Source organism: Plectropomus leopardus, chromosome 11 (assembly GCF_008729295.1).
Source record: "Plectropomus leopardus isolate mb chromosome 11, YSFRI_Pleo_2.0, whole genome shotgun sequence".
NCBI classification, from domain to species: Eukaryota; Metazoa; Chordata; class Actinopteri; order Perciformes; family Serranidae; genus Plectropomus; species Plectropomus leopardus.
The window spans coordinates 15,986,854-16,010,108 of record NC_056473.1 but is presented as its reverse complement, the minus strand read 5'-3'; the positions used below and the strand labels follow the sequence as shown (position 1 = coordinate 16,010,108).

General features: G+C 40.2%; 1 protein-coding gene and 1 long non-coding RNA gene across 2 annotated transcripts in view; both read left to right on the top strand.

Annotated features, from left to right (window-relative positions):
- Window positions 1-2,484, top strand: part of LOC121950658 — a 67,025-nt gene extending 64,541 nt beyond the window's left edge. Inside the window, exon 4 of the long non-coding RNA XR_006106334.1 lies at window positions 2,422-2,484. This is a non-coding gene — a long non-coding RNA (uncharacterized LOC121950658). The remainder of the gene's footprint in view (window positions 1-2,421) is intronic.
- An 8,496-nt stretch (window positions 2,485-10,980) lies between these two features.
- The window catches only part of mgat4c (mgat4 family member C), a 49,546-nt gene continuing 37,271 nt past the window's right edge, over window positions 10,981-23,255 (top strand). The window contains exon 1 of the mRNA XM_042496733.1: window positions 10,981-11,074. Coding sequence (XP_042352667.1) covers window positions 10,981-11,074 — 94 coding nt within the window. The remainder of the gene's footprint in view (window positions 11,075-23,255) is intronic.

Sequence of the window (23,255 nt, the reverse complement as noted above, 5' to 3'; positions counted from 1 at the left end):
CCATATTTCATTTTACTCTTTGAAAGCTAGCCCTACTATACTCACTCTCTGAAAGATGAGACATATTTATTTGCACACATTCAGCAGCTTAGGCATCTCAGGTGGTCTACCTTCTGAGAAGAATGTAGGGTAGCCGTCGTTGCGATGACGGCCTCCATCTCGATAAGCACTCCTTCCACGTCTCAGCCCAGACCACGCCATCCCTTTGTCTCACCACTTGCTGTGAACACGCCATTAAGCCAGCCAGAGTTTGACAAGAAAAATGAAGTGTGCTATTTCCTGTGGCCTCGAGTGTCTTCCTGAATAATGAGCGCATTGCCTGGACCCCCCTTGTCCCTCCCACTCACTGCCATTGGTTTGACTCTCCCCCTCCAAGTTCCAGTCTGCTGAGAGAGTGAAGGGGTCTTTAGGTTGGTGCTTGTCTCTGAAAAAAGCGGTCATGCAAGACCTGTCAAACTAAATCTGGAAAACCCAGAAAAAGAAAGAGGCTTAGATGAATGAAGTGGATTTTATTGATGAAATCCTCATCCCATGTCATGGTATTAGAGAAGCAGAATAGGCCATACTGTATCTGAGGAAAAATCCATTATGATAGAACATTATGAGATGGTGCAAACAGCTGCATTTGCCAAATTAACTGGCACTGTTTCCCATATCTCATACATTTCCGTGCTTTTTTAAACACGTCAAATGGCTCAGCGGCACCACTGGATCATAGCAAAAAATGCTGCCTCGCGCAGCACACCGCTGAGAAGAAAAGGAAGCTCCAATGCTATATCCTGGCCCAGCCTTATTTCTCCCAATTACCAGCGTGTGAGAAAACAGTCTGACACGACTGACCTCCTCTCGGAGAGCTGTGGTCATGACTGGAAGGCTCTCCTTGCTTATTATAACAGAATAGTTATGGTAATGGAAGGAAAGTCTGCACCGTGGCGATAGCACTGCAGGAACGGATAGCCTATTATCCACCACTGTGTGGTGGTAGTAATGGTGAGAGAGAGGGCATCCTATCTGTTATGGTGATGATGCATTTTAAATGGGTAGTGCCTATTATATATCAGTGGATGATAATGGCAGGAGAGAGCATCCTCTGGGTTATGGTCATGATGCCAAGGAAATGGTGGAAAGGTCTCTGAGAATAGTGTGCCGCCGTGGTTTTTATGGTGATGGATTGTATGACGGCGGTGACAGGGTTTTTCTGTTTCTGTTGCAGTGGTGGAATGTAACCAAGTACATGTACTCAAGAAGTGTACAAATTTTAGGTACTTGTACTTTACTTGAGTATTTTCTCTTCATGTCACTTTATTCTTTTACTACACTACATTTCATTGTACTTTTTACTTCACTACATTTATCTGACTGTATAAAATATGATTTGATATGACATAAATTACAGTTTATATATGTACAGCAAGTCTTTTTCTTAAAAAAAAGAAAATTTTGCTATTTATTATTATTTATTTATTATTTTTAAAATGTGTTTTAGTTTTTGTGATTTTTTTCTATTGTTTTTAAATAATTTTTAAGGGTTTGTTGGGTGGGGGATATAAAGTTTGAGTTTTGGGTGTTTTTTTCTTTTTTTGTTTTTTACACTAATTGTTTTTTGTTTGTTTGTTTTACATGTAATACTTTAAGTCCTTTTTCCTGACTGTACTTACTTACTTTTACTTACTTTTAAAATTTCAATGCAGCACTCAATCTTGTAATAGAGTATTTTTACAATGTGGAATGAGTACTTTTACTAAAATAAAGAATCTGAATACCTCTTCCACCACTGCTCTGTTGTAATAATGGGCCAGCCCATGTGTTCAAAGAGCGTGAATATCCAGGGAAGGCAACGTGTGAGTGTGGCTGCATTCATGTGCGTATGACAAACAAGAGCCACGCAGTAGAAAAAAGAGAGCCTTAGTTAGCTGTCTGCTTGGCGCTTCGCCGCCCCTGTGATGCATGTTTATGGCCCATCATCTCTAGCCAATTACCCTGCCTCAGTGTGGGAGCGCCGCGCCTTCCCATCACAGCCGTCAGTGTCTGAGTATGGAGAGAGACGGCGACAGTTAACGTTCCTGGACATCCCTGGCGAAGCGCTGTTTTCCTAGGGGGCTCTGGAGATTCATCTTCAAAAGTAAGCCACGGGGTAGCAAAGTCTGCCGAGCCCACAGCTGCTCTGGGAATTGGAGTCTTGTTGACTGTGTTTGTGTGAATGTGAGTGCAGTGTGGGTGCTATAAGTTAACACAGTATGTGTACAAACTTTGCAAAGCTCCGTTTCCCACACACTCTTGTGATTGCATCTATATGAGCTGCGTGGATCACTCACAGTTCGATACACTGATGCATGCAAATGATATGTGATCATCACGTTACACTGAAGAGCCTCGAAGCTGGGGATTAACCTTGGCATGTGCTTTCTCTTTGTTTCCCAGATACAGCTGAGGCAGACGTGTTCATGTATCCCGTTCAGGTCAACCTGCAGACTTTCTCCCACAAACACATCTGACTTTTAAAAGGTAATCTTTCTCTTACTCTTTTTGCTTTAGAAAAAAAATGTGTTTTGTGCTAAATTATACTTTTTGCCTATTTCACAGTAGTGGCTCAGATTGCTTTTCCATAAAACGTCCTCCTGCAGAGGAGTGACATTAGAAAAGGTAAACCAAATCAAAGTCACAGCGTAGCAGCCATGAAGCCTAATTTAGTTTTACTGGGAGTCGTTTTTAACCCTGTTGACACTGACAAGGAGTACGACTTTATCTCAGGCAATCCTTAAACTTCACATTTGGATGATTCCTCTGTGAAACTGAGAATGCAGAGTGGCAAGACAAGGGTTTATATTTTTATTTTTTTTTCTTTCTGGCTCCATATTCACACACTGTGACAGATTGAAACTGCAAAGCTGTGTTTGTGTTGGCTAGATGAAGGAACGTTCCTGCCCAGAGGGTTTATCAGGGAGAGAAAATATTGACCGCCAACAGTTGCACTTTGGTGGTGTTATTGCTTTTCACACTTGTGCAATACAGACAGCAGTCGCCAAGCACAACAATTGTAAACCCGCAGCCATATTGACAGCCGCATTGCTCTTCTGTGCAGGGCAGCATATCCAGCTTATGGTGTTTACTTTTTAGCTTATTGCACCAAAGTGCTTTTTGAAGACAAATAATACAAAAATTCTGGAACAAGGTGACACTGAAAGAAAATACTTAACTCTAGGTGAGATGCAAAACCAAGAGGGGCCTCTAAATTTCCTTCTAAATTAAGACTACAAAACACACCAACAAAACAGCAGCAGAATGTGTGTGTGTGTGTGGGGGGGGGGTGTGTGCGTCTGACTTCAATATGCTGTAACGTTCACTTGCTCAGCCAGCCTCTCTGATTATTGGTTTAGCTCATAGGTGAAGTCAATTCATCACCTCAGTGTTATTAAAGGTGTAGCTCTGAAATATTGGCTATCACTGCAGCTGTATGTGACCCTCTGTTATTGAAATTATAAACGCAACAATATCACACTTTAATCTTTATTATTTGGTTAAAGCATTAAATAGTTTTTGCCAGTCACCAATGAGCCAACTAAACAGATTATTACCATATAATGAGTTGTATTGTGATGATATGATGATATTGTGTTATTGATTTACTAATATATGAATACTCAGAATTACTAAACATATATGGATTCCAAGCTAATTGTAGTTGAAAACAAAAGCCTCATTCACACTGGATTACAGACCCACTAACACCTACTAATATCTGTGTCTTGCCTTTAATGGAAAAGGAATTTTTCACACCATCTTCAATACCAAGGGTGAAAAACTGAAATCGAGGGCATTTTTTTAAATTAAATTTCTTCCTTCTAGAAGATCTCTTCTTATGGTATATGCAATTTTCACTCTCGCTTTGGCAATGTAAGCATATGTTTTCTTATTCCAAAGTTGTCAATCTACACCTTACCATGTGACTCTTTTGACTCAATCAAACCATCCGTGCCAGCTTGTGCTATTGTTGGCATCCTGACACTGGTTGCCATGTGCTTGTGTTGCCTAAACATAACCATGTTCAGCATCATCCCACAATGTGCTTTTGTTGACATCCCAATACAGAAGGATACCTAGTCCACTGCAAAGTCACAATATCTGACAACTTGGGATGACAAAGCGGTGGTGACAATTATACCCTTTTGAACTAAACTGAATTAAATTGAGAAGTGAAAGCAAGTGAGAGGAGCTGGGGCTATAGAGGGCACTGCAGCAGTGTTTGTGTGCGTCAACTTACTGTTAGTAAGAGGAAAAAAAACAGAATCGCTTTGTATCAATAAATTCAAATTTTGACACCACTACACAGTAGTCATAGCAATTTATCCGCTTGAGCTATGGTTGTGTTGTGAGGGAAACCCTGGACAAATTGGGGGGCAAATTTACACCTCTTTTTTGGCACAGCAGTCAAGTTAGTAGACATTAGAAAGAATCACGGAGAACAGTGAAAACTGTCATGACGGCCATCTCTTTTTTTTTTTTAAATCTGTTACTTATTCAGTTTGTCTTTCAAACTTGGTACTGACCAGGTTGGAATAATGTTTGAGCACTGCTCAGATTGACAGAATTTGAGGCTGATGAAATGAGCAGTCATAAATCATGAAATGATAAAAAGTGGCAAAATGCAAATATGTGCATTTGGTGAAAAAAAAGGACAAAGAGAATCAGTAATTGCATATTTTTGTTTCATTTCTCAAGACTTTTGTTTGATGTAAAGAATGACAGCGGCCCAGTATTTTAAATGAACAGGTGACAGTACTGGTCATACTACACATATTAATATCAGAAAAAATCTGTATACTACTAATATTGTGAAATTAATTTCAGCTTTATCACCCTTTATCATTTTTATATGTAGAAGTAAAGAGAAAGTTTTGTTCCTTTTGTTTCAACATTTTGAAAAGCAGCTTCTGTGTTTGACTTCTTTATATGCTCCCCAAAGTTCCATGCTGATAGAGGCATTGTCAACCGAAGTTGGCTAAACTGCTGTAGCTGTTGGCGTTTTTCTAACCTATAACATTTTTAAGTGGTGCACTCCAGTGAATGAGACGTTTGACATTCTGAAACGGCAGGGACTTGAAACAGCTTAAATCAGGGATCGAGGTGATCCTCCTCGTTCTCATCTGCTTCAGTGGCGTGCCAATGTGGGCATACATTAAAGATTCATGCAAACAGCTGTTTCTTCTACAGGACAGCATGGCTCAGAGCGAGACTGTGTGCTTAGATTTCAAATCAGGGGAGCCTCGAGGAGCTGGGTTTGACAGAATATGGCATACAGTGCATGCGACTGTATGAGGGCAGGAAATTAACACATGCTCGTCACAAAGAAAGGCAGCTAGAAACTGATAACACGTCCCTGAAACTGGGAGTGGAAGTGCAAATACTTTGTGTAGAGCAGCTGACAGTGACATCAATCAAATTTATAAGACCTTCAGTAAAACTGATCAATTAACACATTTTTTAAGGGACCCCAAAATCAAAAGTGCATATTTTGCCTCTTTCTTTGTAGTGCAATGTATCAATTTAAATTGTTTAGGTGTGAGTTGCTGATTATTTTAGATATCGGCTGTAGAGATGTCTGCTTTCTCTCCAATGATCAAAGCAACAAAGAAATACATTTGATAAACTCAACAGCAATGTCGTTTCACAGAAATCATGACCCGGTTACGCAAGAAAATCCACAGACCTTGTTGCTCCTTACAGCACAAGAAAAAAACATTAATGGCATCTTCCTCTGCTGAGCTGAAACAGCTAGCTCAGTGGATCTAGCTAAGCTGGCACCACTAGCATGATTTCTGGAGAGGGACATTGCGGTCATCTCGTCCCAACTTGTCATCACCCCTTGGCCAGTGGACCACGTGTACATATGATGCTCTACGTACTCCCTTGTGTCTGTTTTGGACTCAATTTCAGTTTACGCCTATTTCACGCATTCTGTTTTTACAGAAAATGTACAGTTTCTGCTCATTAGATGCATACAGTCTTTTTTAAAATAAATTTACAGAGGTAAAACACCTATACACACCTAACACAATTATGTTAATTTCCTTGTGCAAGCATGTGGTCAGGTTTAGAAAAATCATGCTTAGGCTCAAAATTCATACAGGAAATGAACAGCGGCCTCCTGGGTGAAAATACTGGGAGGGTTACCCATCCCCCGACAGCCCTATATGGACATTCCAGCTCATTTTGTTTTGTTGTTACCGTCTGCGTTATAAACTGGCGCCACACGGCTGCGTATCATATCACTGCAAAAGGTGCCTTTTGGCTTCAGTGTCTGATGCTGAAATAACAGACCACGCAAAGGTTTTTGACGAGTAGGGAATGACAACAGTCAGTTTTGTTTGGAAAAAAACGCAAGTTATATTAAGGAGAAGGCAGACATCTCTTTTACTGACATGTCCAACACTCCAACACACCAAAAATATCTAGATTGATAAATATTACTCGATATTAATATTTGCTGTGAACTTTTCCTTTAGTACACAGTGAATCTGTTCAAAGCCAGGGTAAATCTTATCAGTGGAAATGGTTGATAAGAGTAAAATTAGTAATTTCCAGACACTTTGACATTTTCCTAAATACACGACTGTTATATTGTGAAGCACTGCCATCACAGAGAGCTTGAAAGAAAGGCGTGCTTTCATCTGAGCTGACATTTGTAAGATACTTCATGATAGATGCAGCGATAATGTATGCTAGTTCCTGACAGCTGTGCAGCCACTTAATGCAGAGGCTGAGTTATATGAGTTCTGTATGAGGCATGTAGCTGCCGTCATCCTCTCTCCCTCTTGCTATCGGCCCACATGCACTCTGATTCTTGTGTTGTGTGCTCACATTTGTTCTGTCTCATTTTCACCCGTTTCCCCTGAGGTATTGTTGCAAAAGAAAACTATAATAAATATCTACATCTGTGCTGCATTGAAATGGATTAAACACACAGATACCACTGAAATCACATGGTGTGTGAGCACTATTATATTCCCCACAAAAAAAACTGTAAACGATCTTTAAGAGTGTAACATAATAGCGTTCTCTCCTCCACTGAGACGGGCCATGACCTCCTCACAGGAGCTTTACAGTGACCATTTGAATGGTAATGTGACAGGCTGATTGCCAATTTACAGCTCACACAGAGCCACTGCCCCACTAAATCAAAGGACAGCTTTGTAATGACAAACACAAACAATACGGTGAGCCCCAACCCAAACGCTATCCGCTGTTTGTCCCTCTTTAAAATTATACTCTCAATCACAGCTTCTGAAAAACAAAATGATTGAAAACAGCAGTGGCTAAAACAGAAAAAGACAGTGTTTTCACCCATCAGCACAAGATTGCACCTCTCGTAAAGCTGCCTGCCATGCTGAATAATGCAATAGTGAGCTATTCCTGCTGGATATCGCAGTAATAAGCAGATGATCCCCTTTGGAAATAACAGCTGGTTGTGTTTTTCTAATGGTGAGGCTCCATCACCGCCCGTCACTGCTCGTTCATCAGCAGCTGTTAGCCATGCATCCCATGTAATTACTCTCACTCTCTGCCATAGTGTGCAATTTTTCACCTGCACGTAGTAGTTGCATAAATGCATCATGGGGTTGGGCATGTGAAAAAAAATCAAACTGGTTTGATTTTAAGCCAAACAACGGACCAGAAGGGTTTACCAAATTTTACCAGGTGTCCCACATGATTCAGCAGTCCATCCTGAGTGGACCATAATGACACTGTGTCCCAACGCAAAGTGAGTGTCTAACTATCTCTAACTAGCTCTCTGTCCACACTGAATGCATTAATGTGAAAATGCTACATAATGTAAACAAACCACGTAGGTATCAGCTGTGTGCTCAAGATCTGACTAGAGATTAAAAAAAACACTTTAAAAAGCTATTTTGCTATGTTTGTATTGTTATTTTTTAAATCAAGAAACACACTTTATATTGTCATGTCTACTGGAAATTACCTACAACATATCCAATAACAAGTAATGTTAGCCTAGCTTGTTTATGGCAATGGCCATTTACCTTAGCAGAAACTTCCAGCTTCCCAGGGATCTCCCTCCAGCCAGCTGGCACTGTGTTTTGGTTTTTGTGGTGAAAAAAAGGAGGTTTTGTATGAATAATTCTGCATTTAAAACTCATGAATCAACCGGTCCTCTTCCACAGCAGCACTTTCAAAGCGGTACAAATTGAAACATAGCGTCCAACAAAGTTTCATCTCACAACAGCAGCACTTGTAGCCAGTAAAAAAAGGTATCTTTCAAATCCAAAATATTGTCAAATTGGCACAGTTTTACTCTATTTGTCTCCTGTTATAACCCCAAAACGAACATGGCATGCACTGCTCTACCCCATCCCTCCTCTGCTCAAATCTGAGCTCTCTCAAGTTGCCAACACCGGCCACCCCTGCTTGGCAGTAAGTTACACACAACTAGTGTGAGCAGCTGCTCCATTAGTAAGTTCACGCTGTCATATTGTTTATTACGAATGCGATATGAGCTGAATTTAGCTCGCTGACATAAGTTACTTATAAAATTGACCAGAACTCTATGACGGACATAATAACAAATAATAACAAATGCCACTTCAGCTGGTTTTCATAAATCAAACTGGTTTAAGCTTGTAAACCAGACTGGAACATCAAAACCAGAAATTAATTAATTATTAAATATTAACTCTAATGCATCGTAATGCAAACATTATGGTAACTGAACACAATTTCTGCTTTGCGAGGAACTCAAACTATTTCTTTTGAAGTAATGTGAGGGAGTGAGAAAGCCGCCTGAGCAGAATATCTGTTTTTCATACTTCAGAGCAATATATATGTATGTGTGTATATATATATTCTATGAGGATTTTTACAAGATGCTAGTTAATGGAAGCATTTTTTCATCACCTGAAATGATGCTACCTTGACAGATCTCTTAACTTTTTATGCATCTTTAATTGCCAACGCATTTTAACATTTTTCCCAAACTTCAGTCACAGAACAAGATTTGTCAGATTGACTTTTTGTAAAGCTTTTCATTTTCTAATTAATTTTGAACTGCAGCAGGGGGATGTCTGGCTTACAATACAATATGCTCTGTGGTTTGGCAGCCTTGTCTATGGAACTCATCACGGCAAATCAAAATTGCATCCAAATCTTAAGATTTGAAGGGAAAAAAAGAGTTTTGTAAAATATTACTTGCTGTCAGTGTGATACATTAACCCTTACTGTCAGTTTTTGGGGTCAGTGACTCAGATCAACAGACTAAGGGTTTCTGTCTAGACTTATCACCCACGTTCAGCAATCACACAGTGAGAAATCCATCATAGACAATGTAGTATAAATAGTATAGATAGAAATGCAAACTGCAGTCTCAGTCTTTTCACAAGTAAGCAACACTCCACCTGCGTACCCGCTTGGATGGTATGTGATGTAAAAGGTCAACTAGAAGAATGATGAGAAACAACTTACTGAAAGGGGAAATATCACCACCTACTGTGGTAGAATCGGACATACTTACATCAATAAACCGATTCTCCGTCGGTGCTTAAATGCTGGAAGAGCAGTAATCTCATCAAATGGCCTAATTGAGCTATGAGCGTAGCTTATTTGTGCATGTATATGTACTCATAGTGGCAGTCATAGTCTTTAATGCCAACCACAGACTGTTATTGTTGACAGCTAAATTTAGTAAAATTAACAGTTGTAACTTTGTAGCACAGCTTAAGTTAAGACTATATGTAACGTTATCTGACACATTCAGTCTTGCAGCATTGCTCTGCCACGCGCAAGTTCTCCTGTTAATGTTGCGATAACTGTCTAGAAAAAGCACATTTTTCAGGGAAACTCTTAAACAACGACGACTAGTCTCTCATCCACTGATTTGCACTGCGCATTGTGGAGAAAAGGGACAATTTCACTCTGTCAGTGGGCAGGCGTTTACCTGAGACAAGCACAACAGTGTCAGTTTCATGAGGTTTTGCTCGCTTGTCGCTCTGCCTGTCCATTTGCCTCTCATTGAAAATGCTCGGGGGCTCTCTATTTAAAGACCTTTGAAATCTGAACACAACATTTTTACTTTTCCTCACTTTCTCTCAACTAGAACAGATGCCATTTTCTTAAAACATGGTTATGTAAGATCATTTTACAAAATTCATCACTTTAAGAGAACTAGAAGAAAAAAGTTTACAGCAAGTGGGTACAACAAAAAATATTCTGCATCACTAAAAAACAAAAATATAATATCTCAGAGTGTGAGAATATTAAAGGCTCCTTCAAAACTTGGAGGTACACATCAGAGATGTGTAAAGCTTCCCCCTGGATTGTTGATATGGCACTATCTTTGGCTCACACCCACATAGTATTTTTTCTGCAAGCTGGAAACCCACTCAGCATTCTACATTCCTCCCATTTTGGTGTGAGAGGAGACTTGCAGCACCAACCCCACGGGATGTCGATTTCCACCAATGCTCGTGGACTTACAGTAACATTTTGCCCCAGTGTCAGGGAATAGGAGAGGAGAAGCAGAGCGAAAGAGAGAAGACTATGAGCTTAATGTAGATCTGTCATCAGCTGGCTGCAGATCAAAAGAGCAGCATTGGCAGGCGGAGCACAGAATCCACCAGAGCCTCCTCTCTATGCCAAGCTCCAGCTTCTCTGAGGTAGATGAGCACAGAGGGGCCTGGCTCCAGGCGGGGAGAGCGTGATTCTGCTTTCTATGTGTATGTATGTGTGTGTGTTTTTGGGGGCGTAGAGGTGTGGGCACATGCACAATGTCTCAAGGCAAAGATCTGGCACTTTGAAAATGTCACCAGAATCCCAGAAACAAAAAAAAAAAAGAGAAGAGGAGAATGGACAAAGTGTGATGAACAGACGCGTATGCTCTGGGAGGTGTGGGATTTAAAGACGATGGAAGGCAGAATCGTTCTCAGAGTGGGAGATTGGGAGGAATAAAGACGATGGCACAAAGACAGAGAGATGCAGGCTTTCTTGACTGCACACCTCTGCAGCATCAGTGTGCAACTGTTAAATAAGTCCAAGGACATATCTAAATTCCAGCCTTCAGAGGTTTGTAAGTGCTTCTTTCTTTCCACTTTTGATTAAGCATGAATATATTGATACACTGTACACTTGTGCAACTGTGAACATAACAAAAAGTCTTATTTTGAAATCAGCCAAGCCAGCACAATTATGTTTTGTGTCTGCATAATCTTAATTATCATACTGAATATTAAACATTGAAGCATTTGTTGGAGGCCATTACTCAAATACAATAAAATACTGGTGAGTGCCTTTTAAGTCTACCCATCATGGTCCCTGTCTTATGCATTAAATGCACTTTTCTTGGTTAGCCTTGTGAAACAAACATGCCGGTGATATATCTTTACATCTGTTGACACAATGGTGTGGTCATTTTTTAAGGGAACCCTTGAACTCACATTTCAACATATTTGAATGAGAATGAGTCCTGCTGGTACTCAGGAGGCTCCCCTAAATTTTTTAAGGGTTGCACTAAGTAAATGTTTTGTTCCTTAGAATCAATGTACTCCATCATATTGAATCAGTATATTTGTCTTTTTAAGGAAAAGGACAACCTGCCTTTTTGAAGAATAATACATCAAATAACATAAAACACATTAAAGCAGAATTGTTTTGGAAGTGAAAATATTCACTGCACCAGTATAATTGTATGCACATCAGATAATTAGTAACATTCAGTATACGATTCCTTTTCTCTCATACTGGCATCGTTTTTAAATAGCCTACAAAGAGTGCCCCAGAAATGAGCTCTAAAAACTGGAATTAAGTTATTATATTAACACTCTTGGTTCCATGAAGTCAATGGTTTTTTTTAATGAGTTTCTGGTTTAATGTCTGAAATAAGGTCTGCGGTTAACACAAGACTAAAAGACAGTCCCATTTTGTTCTCCAACATAAAGTACGTCAGTAAATACCCCACTTGTGAATTTTGAAGCTTCTATGTGCACTCACTAACTAGTCGCTAAATAAGACTAAAGAATGTCTTCACGCCAAATACGGCTTCACAGCTTCGTCGCAGTGGCAAAGCTACCTCATGCGTTTCGAGTATGACTAATAAATCTACCTTGTAGTGTAGTAGTTTACTGCCTAAAGTACGTTGTTTTTTTTTTAAATTTCTGGCAATTTCATTTAGGCTTAAAAAAAATCATAAAAGCTGCTGAACAAAACCTGTAAGTATCATTAACATTTGTTTGCCACAGATCTTATTTTCTGCAATAATCCCAAATCCAACTGAAAAATGCCATAGGCTTTTGCAGTGGTAAAAGGCGAAATAATAAGCCAGGTTTAGAGTTGTTCTATTGAAAACCTGTGTATCCCTATAGAAGGATTCATATGATATCTGATGAATTTATGCCCCACAAATGACATTATATACACAACATAAAGTTGCATACTTAAAGTAAAGTTGCACAGGTTCGGTTTAGGAAAGAAATTTTGTGATGACGTACCTTAAAGTAACTCAAAGTTCAGTTGGTTTCACATGGTTCATAAAACCAGTCTCCAGGAGAAAAGTCCTGTATTATTTTACCAATCTACCAGCCGAACCTGCCTCCTTTCACAGACTTTAGGTCTTTTAGCTACTTCCTTCTTCACTCCTGTCAGTACATTTGTTGCGTGATCGCAGCTTTTTAAATTGGGTGGCTTTTACTATTGTAGAATACCTGGCTCATGTTTATGGTTATGGTTATATACAAATTGTGGTGCATTACTTTTTGTAGGTAGTCTATGTACTAGCAGTGCATGACAACAGACTGTGAAAACACATATGTTGGGTTAAAAAAAATCTTTGGGAAAATACAGCAGTAGGCAGCAGATACAAACACCTCCTCTGACAACAAAGGTGTAAGGAGTACACACTCCTATGTTTATCTCTACAGCCCAATGAGTTTCTAAAGAGAGGGACACTGTGTTAAGAAATCATGGCCTGACCCTGCCAATCTTGCCCAGTCTTAGTGTAGAAGTACAAAAAAAGCAGACACAGCAAAGATGCACAGCATCTCCCTTAAAGGGTGTTTTCTTTGTATTTTCAGGTGTGTGTGTTTGTGACTGTGTGTGTTCTTACCCGAACTCAATGTCAAACCTATTTCCAAACCACTGATTCAGCTAGTTGTGGAGATATACAGTGGTGCTGCCAATGCTAACCTTTAGAGATTACGGTGACATTAAAAGCTGCATATGGCGAGTGGAGAGACCCAACCACTGCGAGCCTCATCTGATGCAAATGTCCTCTCTCACCTCTATCAGCAAAAGTAATTATGGCAAACCACTGTGACATCTCAGGCTGCGCAGGAGAGGGGGAAGAGTCCTGCGTATAGGTCATGGAAATACACCCATCTCTCTGGGTAAGGAGGAGACAATTATCTTTTCGTGCGGTGAGGCGGCATTGAGGGAGGAGTCCTCCACCCCGTAACCCCCTCCGCTCCTCAAAGTGAAGTGTCTTTTGTACCGGCAGCCTTGAGGGACTCAGTCAAGAAATTGACACTGCTGTTAGCAGGCTCGGGGCTAAAGAGATGCATCAGTATAGCGCCGCTGTCTCGCTTGACAAGTGGGGCTTCATTAATATGTTGGGAAACATGTGTTTGGTCTAGATTTTATAATGTATTTTTCCAGTGGCTGCGCTGATATGAAAATTACATGCATGTTGACAGTGTTTCTGCTACAGTCATAGGATGATTAAGTGCCTGGGTATAACACACACATATGTTCATGAATAACTCACACATTTGTTCCATAATAGAAATAATAATGATGATAAAACTTTTTTTCAGTTTGTATGGATTCTCATTTACAACACGTAACTGTACAACATCTTCGCAGTTAGTTTTACTAGTGATAAAACGAGAAAACTAAGGAACTGCAGTGTTTCCCACAGAGTCAGAATATGTGTGGCAGCACAATGAGGGAGGCTTTGGTGTGAGCAAGCTTCTGGGTTTTTCATTGATTTTGTTTGTGTCCCTTTAATCATTCTGTGGCCAATCTCTAAATTTGGACATATTTGCAGGTGAACGCAGCAGAGGCATTATTGTCATGAGACAGCAAAATGCAGGAGACAGCAGGCAAAAGGAACTCACAAAGATCACTCTCTACTCCAAGGACACAGTAACTGAACATCACAAGAACAAATCAAGGACCCAACAAAGACTGAACTGAAAAGCAGGACTTAAATACAAGCTAGACTGATGAGGGGATGAAGTGCAGCTGGAGAAAAAGGGCTGAGGAGCGCAGGTGAGGGGAATAAGGTGATGTGGCAGGAGAACAGGCAGGGAGCTGATTGGCTGGGAGAGACTGAGGAGCAGGAAGGACTAACGGGGCTGATGCAGGGCAGCTGTGTAGCTGGGTAGATGAGAGAAAGGCAGCACAGGAACATAGAAGGGGAAAAAACACAGTGAATTGAAACCCAAGAACCGAAAAACATAATCTTCCTAACAATAAGCCCACCAAGTGAAATCAAAGACAGACTAACCAATGAAGACAACTTAAATGAGTCTTAAACGTTTTTTCCCTTGAGCCTCCCTGAGTGACTGGGGGAAAATGCATTACCTTTCCTTCACCAAAAACAAACATTATAAATGGTGCGATTTTGGAGATTTTTCAAGAAAACGTGCCCTTGAGCCCACTTGCAGGCTTTAGGGCTCTGACGGTGTTTAAAATACATTAAAAATAAAAGAATTTAAACCTTTAAAACCCGAGAGAATTAGCTTGATTTCTTTCAAAGGCATGGGAAGAAAGCAATGGGCAAGGTATGAAGAAATGACCCAAACATTAGAAACAACATTAGGTTCAAGAAAATTACCTATTGCGAAAGAAAGAGAAAAAGGCTATAAAAACAAACACGGAAATGAAATGGAAATTGAAAACTGATTTTCCAACATAATTTTTAATGTTTAATTATAATAGTTATACGTAAGGTTATAATTATCAAAATTTCAGTACACATTTTCCCTATTTTTTAAAATAATTTTCTAAATCTTTCTTACCAAGTTACATTACATTTCGTACCAAGTTGCTCATTGCCTTTTTTTCATGTTTTTGAAAGAAATCATACTGAACTGCTCAGGGTTCAAACGTTTAAATACTTGTGAAAGGCATCTGAAAGTACCACAAGAAAAGGCATGTTGCTCCAGGTTTCAAAAGATTCAAGTTAAATGTCCCTCTCCTAAGTAAAATCAAAAACATAACTCCCTCCAAAATGCTTATAAAATTATTTGAATTGCCTCCGCTGTTTTGCAATCTCCCCTCCCCTCTCATAAACAACAAACAGTCCCTAAGAGCATTTGCTTTTGATTACAAAAGATTCTAACAAACAAAGCATTCATTTGTGAAATAGCCCATCACGCCTCCAGAGAAAAACTGATCTCAGACAGACAGATATACCATAGCCACATGCCACATCAAGCACCCAGCTGCATTGTGCTTCTGAAAATCTACTTGTATGTTTAGGCTGTATGATTTAGATTAAATCCCACCCTGTTCTCCGTGCTGGAGGCAACCATAATCCTCATGAAGATGTTTTCCTATTTTTTTTTTTTTATCATTTTCTTGTTATGTTTGTATAGTTGATGTGTTTTTGTGTGAGTGCTGTATCTTGCAGAGGGGTCCTGCAGCCCCACAGTTGACCCTGCTGTTCAGAGTCAGTGGGCTGCAGTGGCCCAGAGCGGCTTACTCTAACCTCTAACCCCCTGGCAGTCGCTGCTGGCTTAGCTCTGCTGAACAAGTCAACTGGGCTTTGTGCCCGAAAGAGTCGACCTGCACGAGTGTCATCTGGCCCTGTAGTGAGATCCTCTGCACCTCAGGGTGAACCTCACCACATTATCCAACGCTCTCCTGAGACAAGAGGGCAGGGCACTTGCTAAGGCTGTCTCTTGTTGTTATAGACCTTTTTAGCAGTGGCTGCATTTAAATTTGTTTGTTTGTTTATTTATTTTGAACAACAAAAAAGACAGAAAGCATTTATTTGTATGGAACTGTTGGGTTTGCATTAATTTTCCGTTTACATATAAACATACCAATAACATGATGCAGTAATTTAGCTGCAGCAGCTCTTAAGGCGCTGCTGATGTCAACAGACACACCAAAATATATTGGTCAATTTACTCTTCAAACCGTGGATTACAACTTTAGTGTAATTAAAATAATCTGACTAACATCCTAATTCACCAAGATTGCCCCAATCTGACCAAGCACAGCTTGGTCTGACTTAGCTGCAGGGGCAAATTGCATCACCCTCTTCCTTAAAGTACTCAAATCCAGTGATTATACAACCTCACACCTTGTCACCTAGGCAAGACGCCTGCCAAACTGCAGACCATTGCAGTCCACTGTTTGAGACCAACAAACAGCAAAACCAGTTGTTTTTTAGAGTCACTGTGTTTTCAGCAGCTGTTGAGCTACCAAATGTGTGTTTTTAGTGAAACATTGCTGTTTTTCCACTGGGATAAGGCCACAAAAAGCAGTTGTTTTTTAGCGTTTTTTTTGTTGCATTTCTCATTGGTGTGTTTGGTCCTGCCTGGTTTTATTTGATGGCTTTATGGGACACAATTGAAATTCCAGTTGAGGTTTTGCCATAATGAGATTAATATGGATTTATTAGTGTGGATTTCAGTGAATCCATGATGGACTACACCCACTTTGTCAGTGTCAGGAGAGAAATAAGTTTTCTCATGTTCATGTTGTCAGCTGTACACAAAAACCTTGCCATATTAATTTGGAGTGTGTAGGTGGGGTGGTGGGTGCGATCAGCTGGTCTGTGCAATTAGTTATTGCACTGAGGGGGGAAAAAAAGAATCACATTCATTATGTGAAAATATGGCCACCACGAAGGAGCCTCTTGAATTGTAATGAAGGAGGCCCCTTGATAACCATGAATTCACCAATTAAGGCTCTCATATAACATTCAAATTATGTGCATTTTAACGACTAGTTTTGCCACAGAAATACCCGCAGTTTCCTTTGGTTTCAAGGAGCTTCCTTGCTTGCAAATGTAGGAGTAATTAAGATAATTAAAGCTTTTGATGTTCCACATATAATCCAATGTGCAGCAATAGAGGGGAAAATGCAAAGAAGTTGTAATGAATTTCAAGGCTTTGTCCTCCCCTGTTCCCACCCATTACAACAGCTCTCATTGTCGGAGATTCCATTTATTTTAAGTGAATTGGTTCTTACACTACTTGGGGAAGAAATTGGCTGCTTCACTTTGCAGAATTAATGACTTTGTCTCCTTGACATGTCAACTTTGTCAGAAGAATCTCAACAATAGGAAAGTTTTTCTCTTGAAAACTCTCAAATGGTTTTGCTGAGCACACATGCACTTTTCCAGCCCCCTTGACACACGGTAAACACATTTATTACTGAGAGCTGTCCAACTCCACTATTTGGCCACTGACAGGTGAAAAAAAGCAGAAAACTCAGCCATGAAAAAGAGACATTGTGTCTATACACGCAGAAAGCTAAAAACCACAGGTTTCTCTGTGTGTGCTTTTAACACTGCATCATTGTCCCTGAAATGTCCTTATTTCCATTTCTACAAAAGACTTTGAGACATGACAGCTATTTTAAAGCAAGAAGTAATATCTTCTTGAGATCAACCGAATGCATGTGCCTGCATTATGTATGATGTATGTGAGAGAAAGAAAAAGTAAGACAGCGGAAAGAGGCGGGAGAGCTCCCTGTCTGAGCTTTTATCATCCTTAAATGTACCAAAATGAGTCTTGGGGAAAAGGAAGCCGTGTGGCTTTTGAAGAATTAATAAGCCTGTCTCATTTGAATGTGTCTTGCGTCTCGGACAGCCTGTGAAAGCCCCAGTTCCACACTTTCCTGACAGTGCCTTTGATGATCACTGATAACGTACAGCGACTCCCAGAGAGCGAGGCATCCAACAATGAGGGTAGAGTCAGTGGAGACCGGCTTCACTGATCCTGACTGAGCTTTATTATCTGGCCTCTCTCCAGCAAAGCAGTGCATTAGGTATTCCTGAGACAAAGCATTTGGGACAAAGTGTGTTCCCATTGTTCTGTTCTTTTTGTCGAGGAAATCTCGCCCTTTGACAAAGGTTACTGGTTTACTCGCCTGCTAGGTGCAGACAGTGTTGTCTTTGCCTGGGTCAGTTTCAAAATGTTCTATGGTGTGTTTTAAGCTATATTTGCCAGTATTATTTGAGATGTTATTACATGTGCAGCTTTATTAGGAGTTATTTTGCCTTGAAACCACAATAGGTCAAGGATGTGTTTATATTAAGTGCATCTCACTTAACATGAATGCCATAGTGGATTTTTCCCATTTATATGCACAGGATGTTTTTTTCCCCCTCTTCTATCTACATTGTCCAAATTATAATTAACATCCATTTTCAGATTCCCCACCTGTCTTGTCATGTCCCTTTAATGTTGCATCACGGAAGCTAAAGGGAAGTAAGAGTGATTTGTGATAAAAGCTACTATCCAGAAAATTTGCTGGAGCCTGGTGAGTCAGAGGGCCAGAAATGGGCTTTAGCAAACAAAATACTCGAGCAGAGGTGATACTGAAGCTGGTGCGTAACTAGAAACCAGTGCCAGACAATTTTCTACTCGGCTACTCATAACCTACAGGAAATGACAAAAAAGCCTTGGCTGCCTTTGTTGAGGACAATTTTGTGATTATGGGGTTGATAGCAGGCACATCCACCCTTTTCAGGGCTACTTTGGCGAGCTCTTTTTGCACTGATGTAACTCCCAAAATTGCCCCACATCCTTTCATACTGCAAATATGGTACCCCAATTATGGATTTCTGTATTTGGGGAGGTAAATGGTATTCAGAGGAAAAGGTGCAGTTTTAGAGCTGTATAAAGTCAGGACTCTAAATCAGGTTTATGAGGTTAGACTCATCGTGCATCCCCAGTGCGTGTTTATCTGTATTTCCATGAAACTACCCATTTCATTATTCTTCATCTACAGGGTTCCCACACATTTATTTGTGTCTGCTACCACTGATTGCTTTTTTATTTCGGGAACTAAAGCGTTAGTTAGGAGTGCTAGTGGTGGAGGAAAGAAAATTGATACAGCATAGTATCGCAATAGTGAGGCAATATTGTATCATACTCGGATGCGAAGTATGGATTTTTTAAATAATAATTTAACAATGCAAGTATAAATTAAACTTGTGGTAGCCTAGTAAGCAATTTAATCAATTGCTTTGTCAGTCCACTTAACACAGTCTGTGTAATGGACTGATATTGACCATTTTTCCTTTGGGGAGATAATTCACAATTTGAAAAAGGGAGTAACTTCCAGTATATCACAATATATGTTACTGTAATACTCAGCATGTCACAAAATAATAATTTTGTATAGTTAGGCCTTTGGTGATTCCCACTCCTAATATATACCATTGGATTGACTGCACAACACTTTCGAAGTGCAGAGTGTACCATTGTCTTCATCATTAATCTGATCAGCTCTGATTGGACTGATCATTTATCTACCCCGCCACTCAAATCCTTAAATTGCTGCTGAGGAGAATAATGGATTTTAATTTATTTTAATTGAGAAACAGCTGTTTCATGTCATCATGCCATACAAATTAATCAACTCTATGGAGTGGGCAGATTCCAAGGTCTGGACCCAGAGAAAAATAAATGACTAAATAAACAAATAAGTCATAACCTGCTGCTGTTTTTTATTGTTAACTAGTAAATGGCGCTTGTAAAACTTTTAAGAAAAGCAATAACACACTTAAGGTTGTCTATTGGTGTTGAGTATCAGAGCGTTATATCGTACAGAAGTTGCTGCAGTGCAGTTTCTAATTTTAATCTCACCTATTCCAATTAATCTGTACAATCTATGAATCTATACTTCAATAATTTACGACAAAAACACTAATCACTAATGTGGTATTTTATTTGGGGGGGAGGGGTCAGCTGAAATATTTTCTGTTAATTTAGTGATGCAAGTAGAATTTACCCAGTCATTTCTCATTCTGCAGAAACAGGAATTCCCTGCATACATTTCACCCTCACCTGAAACATACTTGTTACATCAAAACCAAAATTTGACAGGGAGCCCCAGAGAGAGTTAGCCTGTGACCCTGTTTTAATATGTTGCCAGAGGCAATTTCTCTGCTGCAATAACGTGCTCTCGCTCACTGACATTGGTAACCTGACAACTGATGCGAGGACCAAGAAAAAAATGCAACATACCAACAGAATGCCGCAAGACATCCATAAGAGATGAGCAGAAGGTATACAAAAGCCTTGAGGGACATTCTCCCTTGTCAATAGGACAAGGAATGTACAACTCAACAGATTACTCCTGACTAAAGCTAAATAGATTCTCACTCCATTTGAGAGGATGTTTGTTGAATAGATTGGTACACATGCCGTCCCAGCGCTTAATATCCACAGAGGTTGTTAACAAGTTAGCCAAAGTAACATAGCTAAAAGACTGGATGATGGGAAACAGCAAGTAAGCCTGAATGAAGGACAGCAATGAGCAGGATATCGACACAGAGAGCAAAATTAGAATTGATTTGCAGAGAAAAGGGGGTTGCTGTCTTGCAGAGGCAGCGGCTTCTGTGAATTCCTAATCCAGCAGTCTTTGAGGAAGTCTCTGTGGCAGAACCGGCCTTTCCCTTCTCTTACAGACAGGCCTGCAATCAGGCATTAGGCTGTATTAAGATTCAACCCCTTCGTGATGCTTGCAGACAACTCGCCTAACTTGATTCTGGATATTAGGCATTCTAAACAGAGGGGGCGGGGGGAATCGATCCAATCAACACACCATGAAAATCTGTCCACATGACTGATCAGGGATGCATATTTTCTCTGAGCTTGCGTTTGTCTTTGTCTGAATGTTATTTTCTGAATGTTTTCCAGCATGTTTGCTTAAATGACGTATTTCACAGACGTAATGCAGCCTGCCAATGTGACACAAAAGCAGCCAGCCAGACCTCATGTTATGGTTAAAAAGTAAGCTAAAAAATGTTCCTGAAAAGATTTGAGAAAAATATGCATCTCAGAAACATGATCTTGGTTTATATTTGATTGGCACTGCTTAGTTCTATCATCTGTTTTCACTATGCAGGAAGCAGTACGACGCACACACCCTGTTCACAAACTTTCGCCATTATGGCAAAAGCAGTCATTAAATTCATCTCTGAAAGCATTCTAGGTAAGAACTAGGCAGTGCAGTAACATAATCTTGATTTATATTTGATCAGCTAGTTTACTGCCTAGTTTTACTGTTTTAATGTGTTTCGGTCCCACTTTGAGCGACAAAGAAAGGGGTGGGTCTGTCTTTTGATCAGCTGTATACTGGAGCCATGGTGGCGGCAGCATGAGAACGAAAATGCAGATGTACAGCCTGTAGTTCGAGCAACAGCTCCAAGAGATAGGCAAAACACCACCAGATGATGTTAAACAAATTATTATCTATTATTTTCGCTGTGGGGGAAGGAGGGATATCTAGGCACTGGTTAGATGGAGGGAAGTTTACCACAGTTCATACACAACCTACCCACACTGTTTTAATACAAAGCTGGTTGAAAATCAGTGAAGTATCCCTTTAAGAACACATTTATAAAGGCTCAATGTGAAATCAGTTTTAACTGCTGTGTGTTGATGTAGGACACAGACGTAGGTCCAGTTACTGTGCAAGAAGCAAGTTGTTTTTAATTCCCTGTCCCCTACAGTTTTAATTGGACAGCAGGTCCACAACAGCAGACAGAAATCCCTCCACGGGAGCTTTAGTGCAAGGCTGCAGGGAGGCAGTGAAATCTAAACTGAAGTGACACTTACTGACTGGGCCAAGGGGAAGGGAAAATGAGCTTTTCCTGGGGAAAGGGGAAACCTTTCAATAGGCAGATTGACAGGTTGAGCAGTCAGAGGAGATGGAAGCACTTGTAGCTGCTCGGACGCGCCGTGGGGTCAGATGCCAGAGCTGGCAGCTTTGCCGGAGTGGCGGCGGGTTTTCCGTGTGACATTCTTGTCAAACGTTTGGCAGCATGATCTTTCACAACAAACACAGCGGGACGCTGACGGTTAATCTAATTTCAATGGCCCCAATCATGTGGTTGGCCTCAGGGGGGCTGTTTTGCCTCGACAACATGTTCGAGGGTATGTAGACAGAAGTCTTGGCTTCACTGCGTGCTTGGTAGGGGTTTCTTTGAGGAAAACCCTCAGAGTAATACAAAGAGGAGCAGAATGATAACTTCTCCTGTTATCATTCTTCTATGTCAGACTGAGTTGATACCACGGCGGAAATCGCTTTTATCATCGAAACACCACAAGTAACACAGTGCCGAGAACAAAGCAAAATCATGACAAATGTCACTTAGAGCAGAATACATTAGCAGCATACAGAAAATTACCATCAGTGCTTGTGGCAACCTGCACTCAGAGGATGAACCAGGTGCGACTACAGTCTGATCATTTCACAGCCTCAATCAGTACGTTTACATGCACAGTTAAGTGGAGCCAAGGTTATAGCTCGATTAGGCTCTTTAATTGCGATAGTGCCCTAGTCCCAGTATACAAGCACCAGCGGAAAAGGTTTATTGGCAGAAGTATGTCTAACTCTACCGCAGCAGGTGGAGATATGCCCTCTTTCAGCTAGTTGCTATAGACCTATACTATTTATCCAGTCTATGGTATTGACAGAATCACAGTCATAACTGTTTATTTACATTAACTTTGGGACAGGAAAAGGTACGTAAATATAATCAAATGGCCCTGAGTAAACTCTGCCTTCATTGATTCGTTTTAATTCCCCATAAAAAAATTAAAATCAGTTTAAGTGTAACCTACGCTATTTTCAGAATATTTTCACCGCTTTTCCCTCTCCATAAGATAGCTCTTATGGGTGGCAATTTAAGGCCGTGGGTAAGAGCTGTTGGTATTCAAATATAGTGTACACTTAAACCGGTACTGATTGTTTTTGTAGGCTAAAGTTTTGCTGCCGCCCCATCCACAGCAGTCCATCACTTAGCTTCTGTGCCAGTGTTGTGGGACTGTATTTCATTCTTTAGACGAAGGGGTGGCTGGGGTGTGACTTTATTTAAAAACATTATAAAATGCTACCTTTTCAAGTTGTATGTCCCTCAATCAAGCTAAAATTAAAAACACATGCCCCAAAATTAAAAACACAAGTCCAATTTTAGTCTAACACAATAATTAAACTTTTTCTAACATCATGTAAAGGTACTGAATGTATAACACTCAAAACAATAATTGAAGGGAAAGTAT